At 48.5% G+C, this 14,758-nt stretch overlaps 2 protein-coding genes across 2 annotated transcripts; both read left to right on the top strand.

The window, feature by feature from the left end:
* The first annotated feature begins 4,589 nt into the window (after positions 1 to 4,589).
* LOC101777249 (E3 ubiquitin-protein ligase RDUF2-like) lies at positions 4,590 to 6,377 on the top strand. The gene has a single exon (XM_004960476.4). The coding sequence runs from the start codon at positions 5,001 to 5,003 to the stop codon at positions 6,231 to 6,233; it is 1,233 nt and encodes a 410-aa protein (XP_004960533.1). The 5' UTR covers positions 4,590 to 5,000; the 3' UTR covers positions 6,234 to 6,377.
* A 3,694-nt stretch (positions 6,378 to 10,071) lies between these two features.
* On the top strand, positions 10,072 to 11,089 carry LOC101776841. The gene is made up of 2 exons (XM_004960475.2): positions 10,072 to 10,489; positions 10,566 to 11,089. Exons 1-2 carry the CDS (start codon positions 10,272 to 10,274, stop codon positions 10,702 to 10,704), a joined length of 357 nt encoding a protein of 118 aa, XP_004960532.1. The 5' UTR covers positions 10,072 to 10,271; the 3' UTR covers positions 10,705 to 11,089.
* Positions 11,090 to 14,758: the final 3,669 nt, after the last annotated feature.

Genomic DNA, 14,758 nt, shown 5'->3' with positions numbered 1-14,758 from the left:
AAGCTTCGACAAAGCGGGCCTAGAACTATTAGTTGCGGTGATGACGACGAGACAATCTTGTGGATGCAGCCCACCATCCATCTACCTCATTCAGTCATTCAGCAGGATCCCGGCCCAGCAGAAGCGACTGCACGTGACATGGGCTAAATTCACTATCTGCCGTTTGCAGCCCAACAGTATCATCTATCTCAACAGCCCAACATGCGTCGTCTCCTGAATTTCTACTGTCCAATCGATCAATTAGGAATTCAGGGTGATGGCAGTGTCAGAGAGAGAGAGAGAATCAGGATGATAGCTCCCCACACGTACATTTTCAGTCACCTCTCCATCGTAGTATTCACTGTACAAAATGGAATAAACCAGCCTATCTACGCTGCATTACACCCCCCAGATCAGATCAGTTGCTGACGACGGCGACAGTTTGCACGCAGCTTCCCTGGAATGGATAACCGCCGCCGCAAATAGCAAGTTCGAGCCCGACAAGAGTTGCTTTCTCTTATACTAGTGGAGTACTACCATCTAAAACTCGTCACCTTTTGCTTCTTCCATTTATGAGAAAAACCTGCATACCGTATTGTAAAATTAATTTGCTTATCGGCATTGCCTCCGCTCTTTGACTTTAGCTTTGTCTAAGACTATGTTTGGCGTGTGTGACAAATTAATTAAGATTAACGATACATCTTTGAGTCGCGTGGGATAACAATGCAGAGATCGCACTCCGTTCCAAATTGTAAGCTGATTTTAGCTTTGCTCTAAATTAAATTTATTTAATTTTAATCGAATTTATAGAAGAATATATTAAAACTTTTAGATAAGATAAACGGACTATCTAGATATATTTCATGGTGTATGTAATGAAAGTAGGGTGATATTATTAGATATGTACATGTATGTTTCTGTATCAAAACTAGAAAGTTCAACTTAGAACAACTTAGAATAAAGTTAAAATCACTTACAATTTGGTAGGAAGGAAGGAGTACGATCAATTGAACACTACAAGTCATAGTCATCGTCGATCAATTCACCATCGAGTCAAGACGCTGTCAAGGTACAGTAAGATTTGGCCAAGACCAACAACGACTTGCTTGCTTGGTGCTACCAAGCAATCCAGCCGGTAGCTAGCTAGCTATACTAGGACCATGGACCGTGGATGGATGATGTGTATGAGTATATATATCCTTTGCACGCACGGTTGGCAGCCACTGGGATTGATGCAATGGTACATACGACTACATGATAGCGTGTACGACGGCGACCCATCGACCGAGAGTTGGCAGCTACCAAGCTTTGACTGAATCAACTTTCAGAGCACACCCCCACAGTTCATCGAGTATTTAATTTCAAAAAAAAGTTTATCGAGTATATACACGTCACTCTCATCCATCACGCGTAGGCAAAAATACATGATGAGCCTGAACTACATATACGTGCTCGGTGAATGAGTTAATTAAAGCGTGGTGAAAATTGGCTTCGGTAGGTTTTTTTTTAATCTCCTTTTGTCTGATGTTAAGCTGACAAGGAGAGTTATATATCAACACTGCAAAAAGTGCATCAGCAGCTTGAGACAATATAAATAAGATGCCTTTTTCTAATTTAATTGCAACTTTCGTAGTGGACCAACCACCATAGCTATAGGAATTGGAATTGGAATGAGGCCCCATTTGGGAATTCCACGCTAACTAGATAGCTAAAATGCGCACTCCGCATTTCCAGATTTATAAGATGCATGCACGCGCGCTTTTCAAAGAATCCAATGCAACTTTACAGGTTTTGACGAGATAAAGAGACATTATTCCAACAACCATATGCATCTGTTTAGATATAAAAGTAGTCCAAATGGATATGCACTGTTATTTCAGTAATGTAAATACTTAAGATTTTGTAGTCGGTAAAATTTGTAACCATTAGATATCCTAGCTGAGCCTCTTTTTCTTTCTCTATCGAATCCAAGTTAAGAGACCATGCCACAAATTAAAACAAATTACACAACAAAAAAATGATAAGCTCCTAAATTAAGCTAGTATGCAACATATATAGACTAAGACAATATTGCTACACTGTAGTTCATTTGTTCCAAATTATAGGTCATTTTAGTTCCACCTTAAGTCAAACTTCTTTGGTCTTAATTAATTTTTTAGAGAAATGCATAAATATCTGCAACATCAAACTAATTTCAATATACAGACAATAGGATATCTTTTTTTTGTGTTTATTTTATATTATAGATATTAATATGTTTTTTTATAAATTTAGTTAAAATTAAATAATTTCAACTTATTATAAAATTAAATAACATATAATCTAGAACGGAGGAGGAGGAGGGTACAGTAGCGACAATAAATTATTATACACACGAACTAAAACCTGGACTTATATGTACAGACTAACACCTGGACCTGAGGATCGGAGTGGACATGCACTAAAAATTAAATCAAAATAAAATAAGTGTATGTTTGCTTGGTCCACATGGCATTCAGATGCAGGGCCACAAAGCATATATATGCGCGCCAGGCTTAGTGGTTAAGCATATGCACATCAGCACATGCGTCGTCTTTCATGCAAGTAGACATCATGCGTGCGAACCAAATAACAATGATTAAAAAAAAAGGGTCCTGCACCTCCAATCACGGAACGGGCCGGTCGTCGTCAGTGCGATTATTGTGCCCAAGCACCATTGAGCCTTGACCTAGAGCGCCAAACCGCCCTTGTCTCTTGCAATACTGCCCGCAAATTAATCAATATAATAATAATATACGTGCTAGGAGTATATTAGGCTTAACCTGGCTTGATTTAACTTTAACTAGCTAAGATGGCACGGTATACAAAGGCAATGCTTTAACCATCATTTTTTTCTGCTGATAAGATCAAGATGTGATTTTTCACACAGGCAAGCATGAAAAAACATTTAAATTTGTGCCTTTGACCTAGCTAGAAGATGATACGCACGTGTCAACTTCCAAAGCGCAAGGCTTCTACCCATCTGTTACAAATTGTAGGCTATTTTAGTTTTTTTATAGATATTATTATGCATCTAGATATACTTGTATATCTAAGTGCATAATAAAAATTATGTACCTAGAAAAGTTAAAATAACCTGTAATTTGGAACGGATGGAGTATTAAAAAAAAAGCAAAGTCAACTATCCATTTCGCTCTAGTCAGGGGAGCGAGAATCAAGGCTGGCCAGGCGTGACGGAAATGCCCCCTCACATGTATATAGTTGCTCTTGTCAACTGCCTGGCAGGCGCGCTACGCGAACTGTCAAACAGCGAGGCAGTCGCGCACCAGTATGTGGTTAGGCAAGACGCTGGGAGAAGATTTAGACTAATCCAAGGGCATTTCGGTCAGATTGTTTCCTGCAACGGACTGGATCCTGCATGCGTGGGCCGAGGAAACCAGCGGCGACGCCGGACGGACGGCGGCGATCCGCCATGCATGTGCGGCCGAATCGGATTGAGCCGGAATAAGCCTGATAATCTGATGGTGGCTGCGTGGCTCTGACTGGTGGTGGGTCATCGAATGAAGTGGTAGGCATGCATTCGATCACTCGATCAGGACGGGCCGAAGCACGGTCGCCATCGTCGTCGCCGTAGTCAAGGGATCGGAACTGCGGCGGGCGGGCGCGTTGACTGACTCCGGCCGCCGCCTCTGCCCCCTCCGCGACCGGCCGGCCGGCAAGCTATCGCTGGCGTGGCGTCGTTAGTTGCCTTGATAACTCCGTGGCGCTCTTCTCCTCCGTTCTCCTGGAATCCTGGTCAATATATAGGTAGCAACCGTGTTTTACGTTTTTAATTTCTTTTCCCAGGAAGCAAATCCTGTTGCTAGCTGCAGCGATACTTCCAGTGCTGCCCGTTTAGCTGGAAAACAATAAATTTTTAGAGAAAAAGAAACACAGTCAAATCAGAGAAATTTGGATTTTTACCATCGCAAACGTTGAGCTTCGCGATAGCAAAAATCCAAATTTCTCATCGAATCGCCGGGAATGACTTGTTAATATGTCAAGTAATGCCTGGACGCTTTTGAAGCATATTCAGGCACAGCTGCTGATTGAAGTATACGTACGACGCACATATATAATCAGTGACAGTGACAGTGGACGACGCACGATGGCACGATAATAACACGTTGACACGGAGTGGTGGCTACCACTTTGTTGTTGCAAATTGTGATGATCTCTATCGCACGTGTGAAATGATCCATCCAAACAGAAGCCTGAACTGAAGCAAAAGGGGAAAAAAGCACGTGTGAAATGATCCATCCAAACAGAAGCCTGAACTGAAGCAAAAGGGAAAAAAAAAAGGGTCCTTTTCAATTGCGTGTGGATCGAACCCGGCGTGAACTTTCGTAACGCCGCGGCAGCCGGCGAGGACCGAGGACGACCGGAGCAGCCGCGGCAGGAACACGAGATCGAGAGAAAATTTCAGCATCCTCCTCCGTGGGACCGTGGCTTGGTTCGTTGCCGTTTCGTCTCGTCCCAACGCGGCGCGTCTGCCGCCTCGAGTCTGAACGCGCTTTCAACCTTTCGTGCGCGTCGTCCCCAGCCAGTTTTGGTTTCGAGCTGGGATCCCATCGCCTTCCGGGCAGCGGAGCGGAGGCCACTTGCTGCTTGCTTTTTTCATTGGCATTTCCTCTCCCCACTCCACTCCGCCGGTTAAAAACCTCCCGCAATCAATCAATCATCGAGCAACACAAAGGGGGAATCGGAATCGGTCGCCTCCTCCCCTCCCCTCCCATCCCCTCCCACCACCACCAACCCTTCTTCCCCTCTTTCTCTACTGCTCCGCCGCCGCCGCCGCCGCATCCCCTGCTCTTCCTCCTCCCTTCTCCGGGCTCCGGTAGCCACCAGCAGCCAGCAATCAGCTGCCTTTCCCTTTCCCCTCCCTTACCCGTGCGGCCGCCGGATCGGCTGCCTAGCCTCAACAAGTCCCTTCCTGCGCCGGCGGTTTCCGCCCAGATCTGAGCTCCTCGCCCCAACAAAGGTCCAAAGGTCCCGCCTTTCCGATGGCCTCCTCGCCCACGGCCGCCCCCGCGGCGTCCTACTGGTGCTACCAGTGCGACCGCTTCGTCCGCGCCACGGCGGAGGGCGGCGACGGCAGCTCCCCGCCCGCCGCTGCCGCTGCCGCCGTTGCCTGCCCCTCCTGCGGCGGCGGCTTCCTCGAGGAGATGGGCGCGCCCCCTCCCCGGGCCGCCTACCTCCGCCGCCCGCGCGCGCACCACCACCACCACCACCACCACCACGCCGCCGCCGCCGCCGACCTGCGTCTCCGCCGCGCCCGCCGCGGAGGAGCCTCGGGGGGCGCCGGCGCCGACTCCCGCGCCTCGCCCTTCAACCCCGTCATCGTGCTCCGCCGCTCCCCCGCCGGGGACGCCGACGCGGCAGACGCAGCGGCCGCGGCTAGCAGCTTCGAGCTCTTCTACGACGACGGCGCGGGTTCGGGCCTCCGCCCGCTCCCCGAGAGCATGTCCGACTTCCTCATGGGCTCCGGCTTCGAGCGCCTCCTCGACCAGCTCGCGCAGATCGAGGCCGGCGGCCTCGCCCGCGCCCGCGACAACCCGCCGGCCTCCAAGGCCGCCGTCGAGTCCATGCCCGTCGTCGCCGTCGACGCCGCCCGGGTCGCCGCCGAATCCCACTGCGCCGTCTGCAAGGAGCCCTTCGAGCTCGGCGCCGAGGCCCGGGAGATGCCCTGCGCCCACATCTACCACGCCGACTGCATCCTCCCCTGGCTCGCGCTCCGCAACTCCTGCCCAGTCTGCCGCCACGAGATGCCCACCGACGCGCCGCGCGGCGCCGGCGGGGCGCGGGCCGCCGCAGGCGACGGCGCCGCCGAGGAGGAGGCCACCGTCGGCCTCACCATCTGGAGGCTCCCCGGCGGCGGCTTTGCCGTCGGCAGGTTCGCCGGCGGGAGGAGGCCCGAGGAGAGGGAGCTCCCCGTCGTCTACACGGAGATGGACGGCGGCTTCAACAACGGCGGCGCGCCCAGGAGGATCTCCTGGGGGTCAAGGCAGAGCCCGTCCACGGAGAGGGGCGCCATCAGGCGCATCCTGCGCAGCGTCTTCGCGTGCTTCGGCCGCGGTCACTCTTCTTCGCGGGCCTCGTCCTCCCAATCACAGATGATGCCGGAGCTCAACGACGCGGCGTCCGACCGGAGCGCTGCTTTCAGCCATGGGTCCAGGAGCCGGAGCACGAGCTGGCGGCTCGAGGACGGCCACGCAGATGCCATGGTGCAGAGATGAGAACCACTACTGCAGAAAGCTTGTTGGTTGCTTGCTTGTTGTTTCATTCATGTATTTACTTAAAACTTAGTAGCAATTAGAACAAGAAGAAGAAACACGAAGGATTTGTAGAACAGAGCAATCGACTTAGGGGCTGTTTGGATATGAGGTGCTAAACTTTAACAGTGTCACATCGGATGTTCGGATGCTAATTAGGAGGACTAAATATGAGCTAATTATAAAACTAATTGCAGAACCTTGTGCTAATTCGCGAGACGAATCTATTAAGCCTAATTAATCCATCATTAGCAAATGGTTACTGTAGCACCACATTGTCAAATCATGGACTAATTAGGCTTAATAGATTCGTCTCGCGAATTATACTCCATCTGTGCAATTAGTTTTGTAATTAGCTTATGTTTAGTACTCCTAATTAGCATCCAAACATCCGATGTGACAGGTGTTAAACTTTAACAGGGGTTTCCCAAACACCCCCTTATTGGTGTTGTACATAGGAGAGCAGCATCTCATTCCCATCTCTTTAGAGATGATGGGTGTGTTTGCTTGCAGGTGGGGGTGGGGAATTATTGTTCACCGCGAATGGTGATCCTGAAATGAGCATTCGGTTGGTACATTAGGAGGTGATGAAATTGTTCTTTCATTATTGGTAGCAAATGGCTAGCATGATTGATGGTTTCATTCGATTCCATCCAATGTGGCACCATTCTTTGCGTTTGTAAGAACACAATGAATGATTCTTCCATGTTTGCTTCATCGCTGGCTGTTGCACGGTTCAGTAGGAATCTTTGCAGCACAAGATATTTCTCTTGTCCAGTCTCCTGTTTCTTGTCCGTTTTACAGTCTTGCAGATGCATACTCCTGATGACTTTGACATGCTTCTGGATGGTTTCTGTGTTCCTTATCTCTATGATTAGTGATCAATCAGGGTTCTTGCAAATTGCAATGCATGTTTTCTTTGTCTCAAGTCAACACCTCCATTCAGTCCATGTGCCCAAAAAGAACAAGATCGTTATCCATTATACTTGTTTCCTGTGAATAGACTGCCCGACCGAAATTTTGAGTTCTGGAGACATGGCATGGTATGTCATATTCAGGATTTGGGATATTTTTACTTTTTTTGTGTACTACTGACCTGCCTATATATCCGAAGCAAAGATATTGCAACAAGCGTACACCGATGGCGCTGGAGTACTTGCTCGAATGGAATCACTGTCCCAGTGTCCTGATGCAAGCACAGAAAGCGGCAGCTGGATGAATTACACTCCTTTTACCACCGTCTGACCTGGCTCTTTTATGCAGCTGAAAAGGACCTGCACGGCATATCCATGGTACCATACATGCCTACAGGTAAAAAGAGCTCCTAGATTCTCTTCATGGCTGACTGCCTTTTGCAGTAAGTTTTCCGTATCCTTCCCTCATGGTCATGGAGAGAGTAGTCCTTTGTCTGAAAGCGCTTCTCTGCAACTGCAAGCTTTGCTCTTGTTGTTGTTTTACTCCTAGCATGCAGCTGCAGACTTGGACTTTGCAGTGCTCTATTACTCTACTGCAATAATCTGACCTGAATTGGATTTGGCCGATTGGATACCACCTCCACGGCCATCCCCCATTCACCAACCAAGCCATGCTCCCTTCACTTCACTTGGGGGTTGCATCGCATCGCATGGTCCATGCGATAGGGTTTCTCAGTACGACGGATCATTCAACTGCTGAACTGAAACCTGATGAAACTGCTGTCCTGTTTTTCCTTCTTCGTGTACCGAAAGGACTTTTGTATACTACTCTACACATCTAGGTCCAGCGATGATTAAGCCGTGCGGCAGATGCTGCCACCGGTGTGTGTTTTGGTAGCTGAGCTGCAACGGCAACCGCAACGCTAGTGCGTGCAAGTAGCGGTACGGGTGCCAATTTTTCTGTTGGGCTTGTCTGCATGGACGAATCGACAGGTATTAGCACAAAATCTCTGATGCCATCATTGTGTCTATTTGCTCTTCGTCTTCAGACAGGTTAACAGCCTCGGTTCTTTCGTCTTCAGTCCCGGTTATGGTCTGAAACGAGAGACAGTTGCAGATAGGGTTTTCACTTTTTCACTCCATGGGGTCGTCATTTTTCCCTATATACACATGGTAGAGTTGGTGTTTTTCTTTAAAAAGAGAGAGAGAGCAGAAGGTAGATGATTGCCGACCAGAGTCAGAGGGTATAAACTTGACACGGACAGGCTTCCTGTTGTCTGAGTTTGCGCACTATGGATAGGTTGGCCATGCTTGCTTGCTTATGGGCTCGCTCGATCACGGGGCAAGTTCAAGTTGCTTGTCGATGTGTTGCAGGAGCAAAGCACATGTGGTGTCCGGTTCTTCTTTCTTTCCCATTGCTTCAAGGAACTGTTCGAGGAGAAGTAGGGCTCCCATGCTGATGATCTTAATGCCTGACGACTACCTTCTTCTAGATCTTTTTCCTCTTGACATATGTGCCATCGATCGATATCTCTGTCTACTTATCATCGACGCCATGGTATCTTGGTGGATCCGGTGACGGTGGTGGTGGAGGAGGAATCCATGCAATCCGATCGGGCCTAGCTGGAGATGGTCCTCCTCCACGCGTGCCTCTCGCATGGTCTGTGCAGCCATCTACTCGATCGAGAGATATTCAGTTATTCCTTTGCCAAAAAAAAAGGGAAAGATATTCAGTTATTGGCCTTGGTATATAAGTATACATCTTCTGCATTATTGGAGCTCTGGCCTCTGCAATTATTTATGAACTACTTAGTAGCTACTAGTATGCATGTATACATATTCTTCCACCTGCTTAATTATCACAAAATTGACCTGCCACTATTGCTTTAGGCTTGAGAAGAAAAACAATTGATCGAGTCTAGCAGTAGGACGGCATATATATATATATATTTATATTTATATGTGCCTGGCGTGGTGGTTGGGCTGCATATATGCAACCTGCGAAATAAAGACAGCATGGTACGTCCTTGATGGCTCCCATGTCTCGCTGCTAGCTGGTTTACGCAATTGCAAGCTAACAGGACGAATTGCTGGCGTCCACGTACGCGTACATGGCGATGCGTATGCGCGCACTCACCATTGCGCTCAGAGTGGACTGCCTGCGACTGCGACCGCGAGGAGCACATTACACGGGCAGGACCAGTTTCATGCGTGCCTGCAGTCTCTGTCGCTTGTACCGGCTCCGTTGCAAGTCATTTTGCATTTCTAGATTCATAAAACTATCTAGGTACATAGCAAAAGTTATACTTAAAAGATGCTAAAACGATCTCTCGTATTGTACCGTCCTGTATTGTACCGTCCTAGCTAATGTGATTAAATTAGGCCGTGTGTTGCTCCATGACGACGAAACTACTACTACTACTACTCGTCATGATTCACGGCATACAATGTATAGCTATATACAATCGCATAAAAATAAATTGAATAAAGAGAAATTGCCATACGTACTTTTTTTGGTTGCAGTTCTTCCTGCTCAGATGGTAATAACGACGAGAACAGCCGAGCGCGGTCCCGTGGGCCGAAAAGGAAGGTCGTTCGCCTTCAGTCCAGCAGCTTTCTTGTTTGGGGGATTTGGTGGTAGGTAGTAGGCCGTCAATGTTTCGAAAAAAGGTAGTAGGCCGTCGGCCCCCATAGGCCCAGCAAACCATGGCCCACCCATTGGCTTGCTATCGGCAACATCCCAGTTCCCAAACCTTACTCCTGCATGTCGTGCTGACGAGGACTCGCTGACTCAGAGGCTGGCCCACGTTATCTGCTACGATGGCGAGGTCACAGCAGTCAGCATGGGACATAGCAGCGACGTACTACTAGTACGTGGCACGTGCCCGCCCCCTCCCTCGCTATCCGCGATCCAGTTTGTGAGGTCGCACTTCATCCTCGTCGCAACTACCTCCACAGCTTTAAGCCCTCGTCGTCACGAGCTTCACACCAGCTTCCTCTCGCTCGCTCGCTGGATCATCCATTCTTTGCTCCATCTTGCTCTTCAGTGAACACTGATCAGTAGGCATCCGATCCACATCCACCAACAATGGCTGCCGTCGTGAACGCGCCACCAGCTGGTTGTTGCACGGTGGCGGCGCGGCCGTCGATGATGATGAGGGCGAGGTCAAGAGCGGGCGGGCGGCTGGTGGCGGTGAACGCTGTGGGCGACGTGGCGGCGGAGGGCAACACGTACCTCATCGCCGGCGCGGTGGCCGTCGCGCTCGTCGGCACGGCCTTCCCCATCCTCTTCTCGCGCAAGGACACGTGAGTAAATCGATCCCATATGTTCTTCTGTCGTCGATCCATGGCCAATGTTTTCGATCCTTCAATTCATCATCAGGTGCCCGGAGTGCGACGGCGCCGGGTTCATCCGCAAGGCGGGCTCGACGCTGCGGGCGAACGCGGCGAGGAAGGACCAGGCCCAGATCGTCTGCCCCAACTGCAACGGCCTCGGCAAGCTCGGCCAGATCGACAAGTAGCTTGCTGATCCGCCACTATGTTACTGTGAATGAATGCACCTGATCCCCATCCTCCCTCAATCCCTACTAGACAATGTATGTGATGAATGCCCCGCCGGATTATTGCTCCTTTCGTTTTTCTTCAACTCATGTATGTGTACCGTGTACGTGCTCATCCATCAGTCTTTTCTGACAGGTTCTGAACGTATATATATGTTGAATGAGTATTGCTTTGGTATGTAATGTTTTCTGTCAGGAGACGTTAGCGTGTACAATTATTGCTCCCGGTGTTGTATGTGCTATAGTACCTGTTCCTCTGTTCTAATGATCAATCTCTCGCTGCAAGTGTGTAGTTGCATGTGGTGATCACTTTGTAATCCAATAACAAGCACTACTCTTTGTAATACCTCTACATCAATCTTATCTTGTTAATTGAAAATCCAGCATTGAAGTGATGCCTACAAATTCAAGACAGAATCCAAGAACTAACATAAATCACTGAGCGCTACTAGTGATAAATTGATCGCTAACTAACACGAATCACATATATATATGATGGGTGCTTAATTGCAAGCCACGGCAAGCTAATGGCCAATTGATCACAACTAATAAACAGCACATACATAACACGCGCGATCTCCGACCCGGTGAAGCCACCGACGATTATGAGGTGACATGTATTTGTAGGGAAGGAATGATTAAATTTAACATCGTGCATTACCCTTTATTTCCGCCTTGCAAAATGGAATTTAAGCTCCGTCTTTGCTAACTATATATGCTATGGGTTTATTGGTTTCACACAAAGCATTTTATTTCAGAAAAATTGTGCAGGACTTACATAATAAGCTTGCACTTGATAATAAATTGTTAAGAGCTGGAGTAGATCAAGCATGAAGCATGCATAAGCTGGCATTTTTTTAATTTCAAAGCTTCAATTACTATTCAGTTGCTTATGTCCTAGTGAAAAAATGATCGTTTTTTGGCTGTCCGTCATCAAGATCTGATGATCTAATCCGACCGGTGCCATGTAGAAATACTTTCCGATCATCCTCTCCCCCATCCGAGCCAGGTCACTGTTAGCAACCCCCTTCCTTAATACAATACAAACAACACAGGCAATCTGATACAATAGTAGCTGATACAAGTATGAGGAAAATAGAGTTTGGGATAGGTAGAAAAGCAAGGGGATCGAAGAGGACTAGAAATTCATCAGGGAGATCCGGAGGAAGAAGATCAGATTGCAGGGAAGGAAAGAGTAGTATAGATGAGGAAGAACATGAGATAGACTTGTTTTGGTAATTTCCTCGATGCCTCCCCTTCTGCTATGCTGCTCCTTTTGTAACGAAGATACTTGAGCTGGGCTTTGGTGACTTGGGCCGCTCGATAGAATGGGCTGACCGTTCCTAACAGCCACTAGGTAAGAAAGATCAAGTAAGGAACGGCCGATCTTCTCCCAAGTTGAAGCACCTAGGCCCCACCACACGCACTTGTGTGTTTTGTTGATAAATGATAACTTGTGATTGACCCATGTGTTTTGGAGCGGACCCTTAATTGAATTATCAAGCGGACTAAAAGGCTAATGCGACAAAGGCTAAGGACTCTTCTAGTGCCAAGTGTTACAAGGAGATGAAGGATTCTTGGTGTAGTATAGGGTTTGCTATTTTTCTAGCTCTTAAACCGTACTATTAAGAGGGGTTTCAATGATAGTATCTTGATCATACAAGGCTAGTCATGAAAATGGTGCACACTTAGTATACTCTGGCACTTAGTAGCTCAAGTAACTCATGGAAGTACTTAAGAAGCGAAGAAATCAACAAAAAATCAAAGGAATTTGAATTGGATGAGTTATAAAGATGAGGGAACCGTTGGATGTTCCGACGCCCTATTTTTTAGTTGCATCGAATGAATTTTTCAAGGCTGGACTCTCTGGAGGAAGGTATCACTTGTTCCGATGTTACCATCGGACAAATTGGTACATACCATCGGACAAAGCATATTTACAATTCCAACTTCCAGAGAGGTTTTGGGTTTTGGGCCTTCAGCACCGGTTGATCCAACGCCCTGCGTATGACCATCGAATGAATGCGTCGAAGCAAGCATATTTTCAATTGAAACTTCCAGAGAGGTTTTTGGCCAAACCCTCTTCAGCACCGGACGATCCGATTCTCAGCTCAAGACTGTAGGAGCAATTATTGGATATACTTTTTACTGTTACTTTTCTAACGGTCACAATCTGGACTTGCGTGTGACCGGATGTTCCGACACCCTAGGGATGGAAACCATCGGATCATCCGATGGTGTGCTTTTCTGTGTACACTTTTCCAACGGCTAGATAGTGTTGCCTAGCCTATTTATACACCTTCCCCGGGTCATTTGAGTTGCTCTTAACACCCTGAAGACTTCAAGCAGCCCATGAGCAAGTGAGAGTGTGCTAGAGCCAAAAGTGATTTGTGATTTGCAAGATTAAGGACTTCTCTTAGTGCTTGAGAGTGATAAGTGTGCATCTAGTTCGTGGCTGAGCTTAGTGCTGGTCAAGTGAAGCATTGATGCTTATTACTCTTGGTGGTTGATGTCAACTAGACGGTCTTGATGATTTGGAGGTTCTTGGTGAGCTCTTGGAGATTGTGGGAGCCTCAAGAGGAAGATCTTGTATACGGTTTGAAGTTCGCCGTTTTGGAGATTGAGAAGGGACATTCTTAGTGAACATTAAAGTCTTGGTGGGGGAACGAAACCCTTAGTGGGTGCTCCAACGTGGATTAGGGGGGGCGTCAACTTCTCGATACCACGGGAAAAAATCCGGTTGTCTCGTGTCCTCTCTCTTTATATTTCAGCACTTCCTTGGAGCATTATTTCCTAGAATTTACTTGTTGTTTTGCTCTTGTTCTTGCTGTGTTTGTTTTGCTCATGTCTTGCCTAGGTTGCAATATATATCTTAGTGTGCTCATTGCTAGATTTTATCCTTGATAGTGTGCTTAGTTCATAGGTCTTGTAGTTTGGGCATCACTAGTTATCTAGGTTAAGGTTTGTTTTTCTCATTCTAGAACTTTTTTTAAAAAAATTTCAATTCAACCCTCCTTCTTGGACCACCGATCCTTACACAACTCCCAACCCTAGATCGATCATATCTTCTCACCCTCTCGTCGTGCCCGTGTTGCCTCTTCAAAAATCGTGATAGCTAGCCGCCTGCACGGAAGCAAATTCGGTGTGGCCTGGATGCAATGCGCATCCGGTGCACACCCGTCCGCATGGTCGATGCGTGGACACCGATTCGAATCCAACGGACTGGGAAGGCAGGCGTCCAGTGGCTCATCGCACTTGGCTCGGCTCTGGGAACCGCGTAATCGCTCGCTTCTTCCCCTTCGCTGGTCGCATCGTGCGGGACCCGGAGACAAAGATCCTTGAGGTCCAGTGCAATAACGCCGGTGCCGAGCTCGTCGTCGTCGACGCCTCCGTACCGCTCGCAGATGTTGACTTCATGGAGGTCGATAGCTCGCTGGGACTGATCCAGATTCCCTTCGACGTGAGCATCCCCATGTCGTTGCAACTGGTCCGGTTCGCCTGTCGGGGGTTCGCGCTGACGGTTGGCACGACTCACCTCCTCGCCGATGGCAGGGCGTTCACCGTCCTGCTGACCGCACTCGCCGAGATGGTCCGCGACGGCAGCCTCTCCCGCGAGCCCCTGTTCGACCGCTCCCTCTTCAAGCCGCGGTCGCTACCGTGGTACAGCGCATCGCTGGACGCCGAGTTCGCACGTTTCACCCCGGAGACCATGGTCAACCCTATCCTGACCGCGGCTATCCGGCGGTGCCTGTACCGCATCGTGGCGGCCGACCGCACTAAGGGGCTACCATTTGCTTGACAAGCCTTTTCGGCTCCCATTCCAGCCACAATATCTACGGCGTATCAACGGTTGCGACTGCGGGGGCGGGGGGGGGGGGGGGAGTTATCTCTTTGGCTTATTCTCCAGTCTCATCGTCTGCGCGCTTCCGTTGTGACTGTGGGGGGATGTTAGAGTATATTAGGCAACTCCGGATATGGTTAGTTTAGGATTGATTGTAATTCCAAGATAACCTTC

The sequence above is a fragment of the Setaria italica genome, chromosome III (genome assembly GCF_000263155.2).
Source record: "Setaria italica strain Yugu1 chromosome III, Setaria_italica_v2.0, whole genome shotgun sequence".
In the NCBI taxonomy this organism is placed as follows: Eukaryota; Viridiplantae; Streptophyta; class Magnoliopsida; order Poales; family Poaceae; genus Setaria; species Setaria italica.
Note: the sequence above shows the minus strand (reverse complement) of the source record. Positions and strands in the feature narration are given on the sequence as shown.

Bases quoted from the DNA above. Each gene is read 5' to 3' on its own strand.
- LOC101777249 (XM_004960476.4), top strand. From the start codon at position 5,001: ATGGCCTCCTCGCCCACGGCCGCCCCCGCGGCGTCCTACTGGTGCTAC.
- LOC101776841 (XM_004960475.2), top strand. From the start codon at position 10,272: ATGGCTGCCGTCGTGAACGCGCCACCAGCTGGTTGTTGCACGGTGGCG. The intron at 10,490-10,565 runs GTGAGTAAATCG...ATTCATCATCAG, and splicing joins CTCTTCTCGCGCAAGGACAC to GTGCCCGGAGTGCGACGGCG.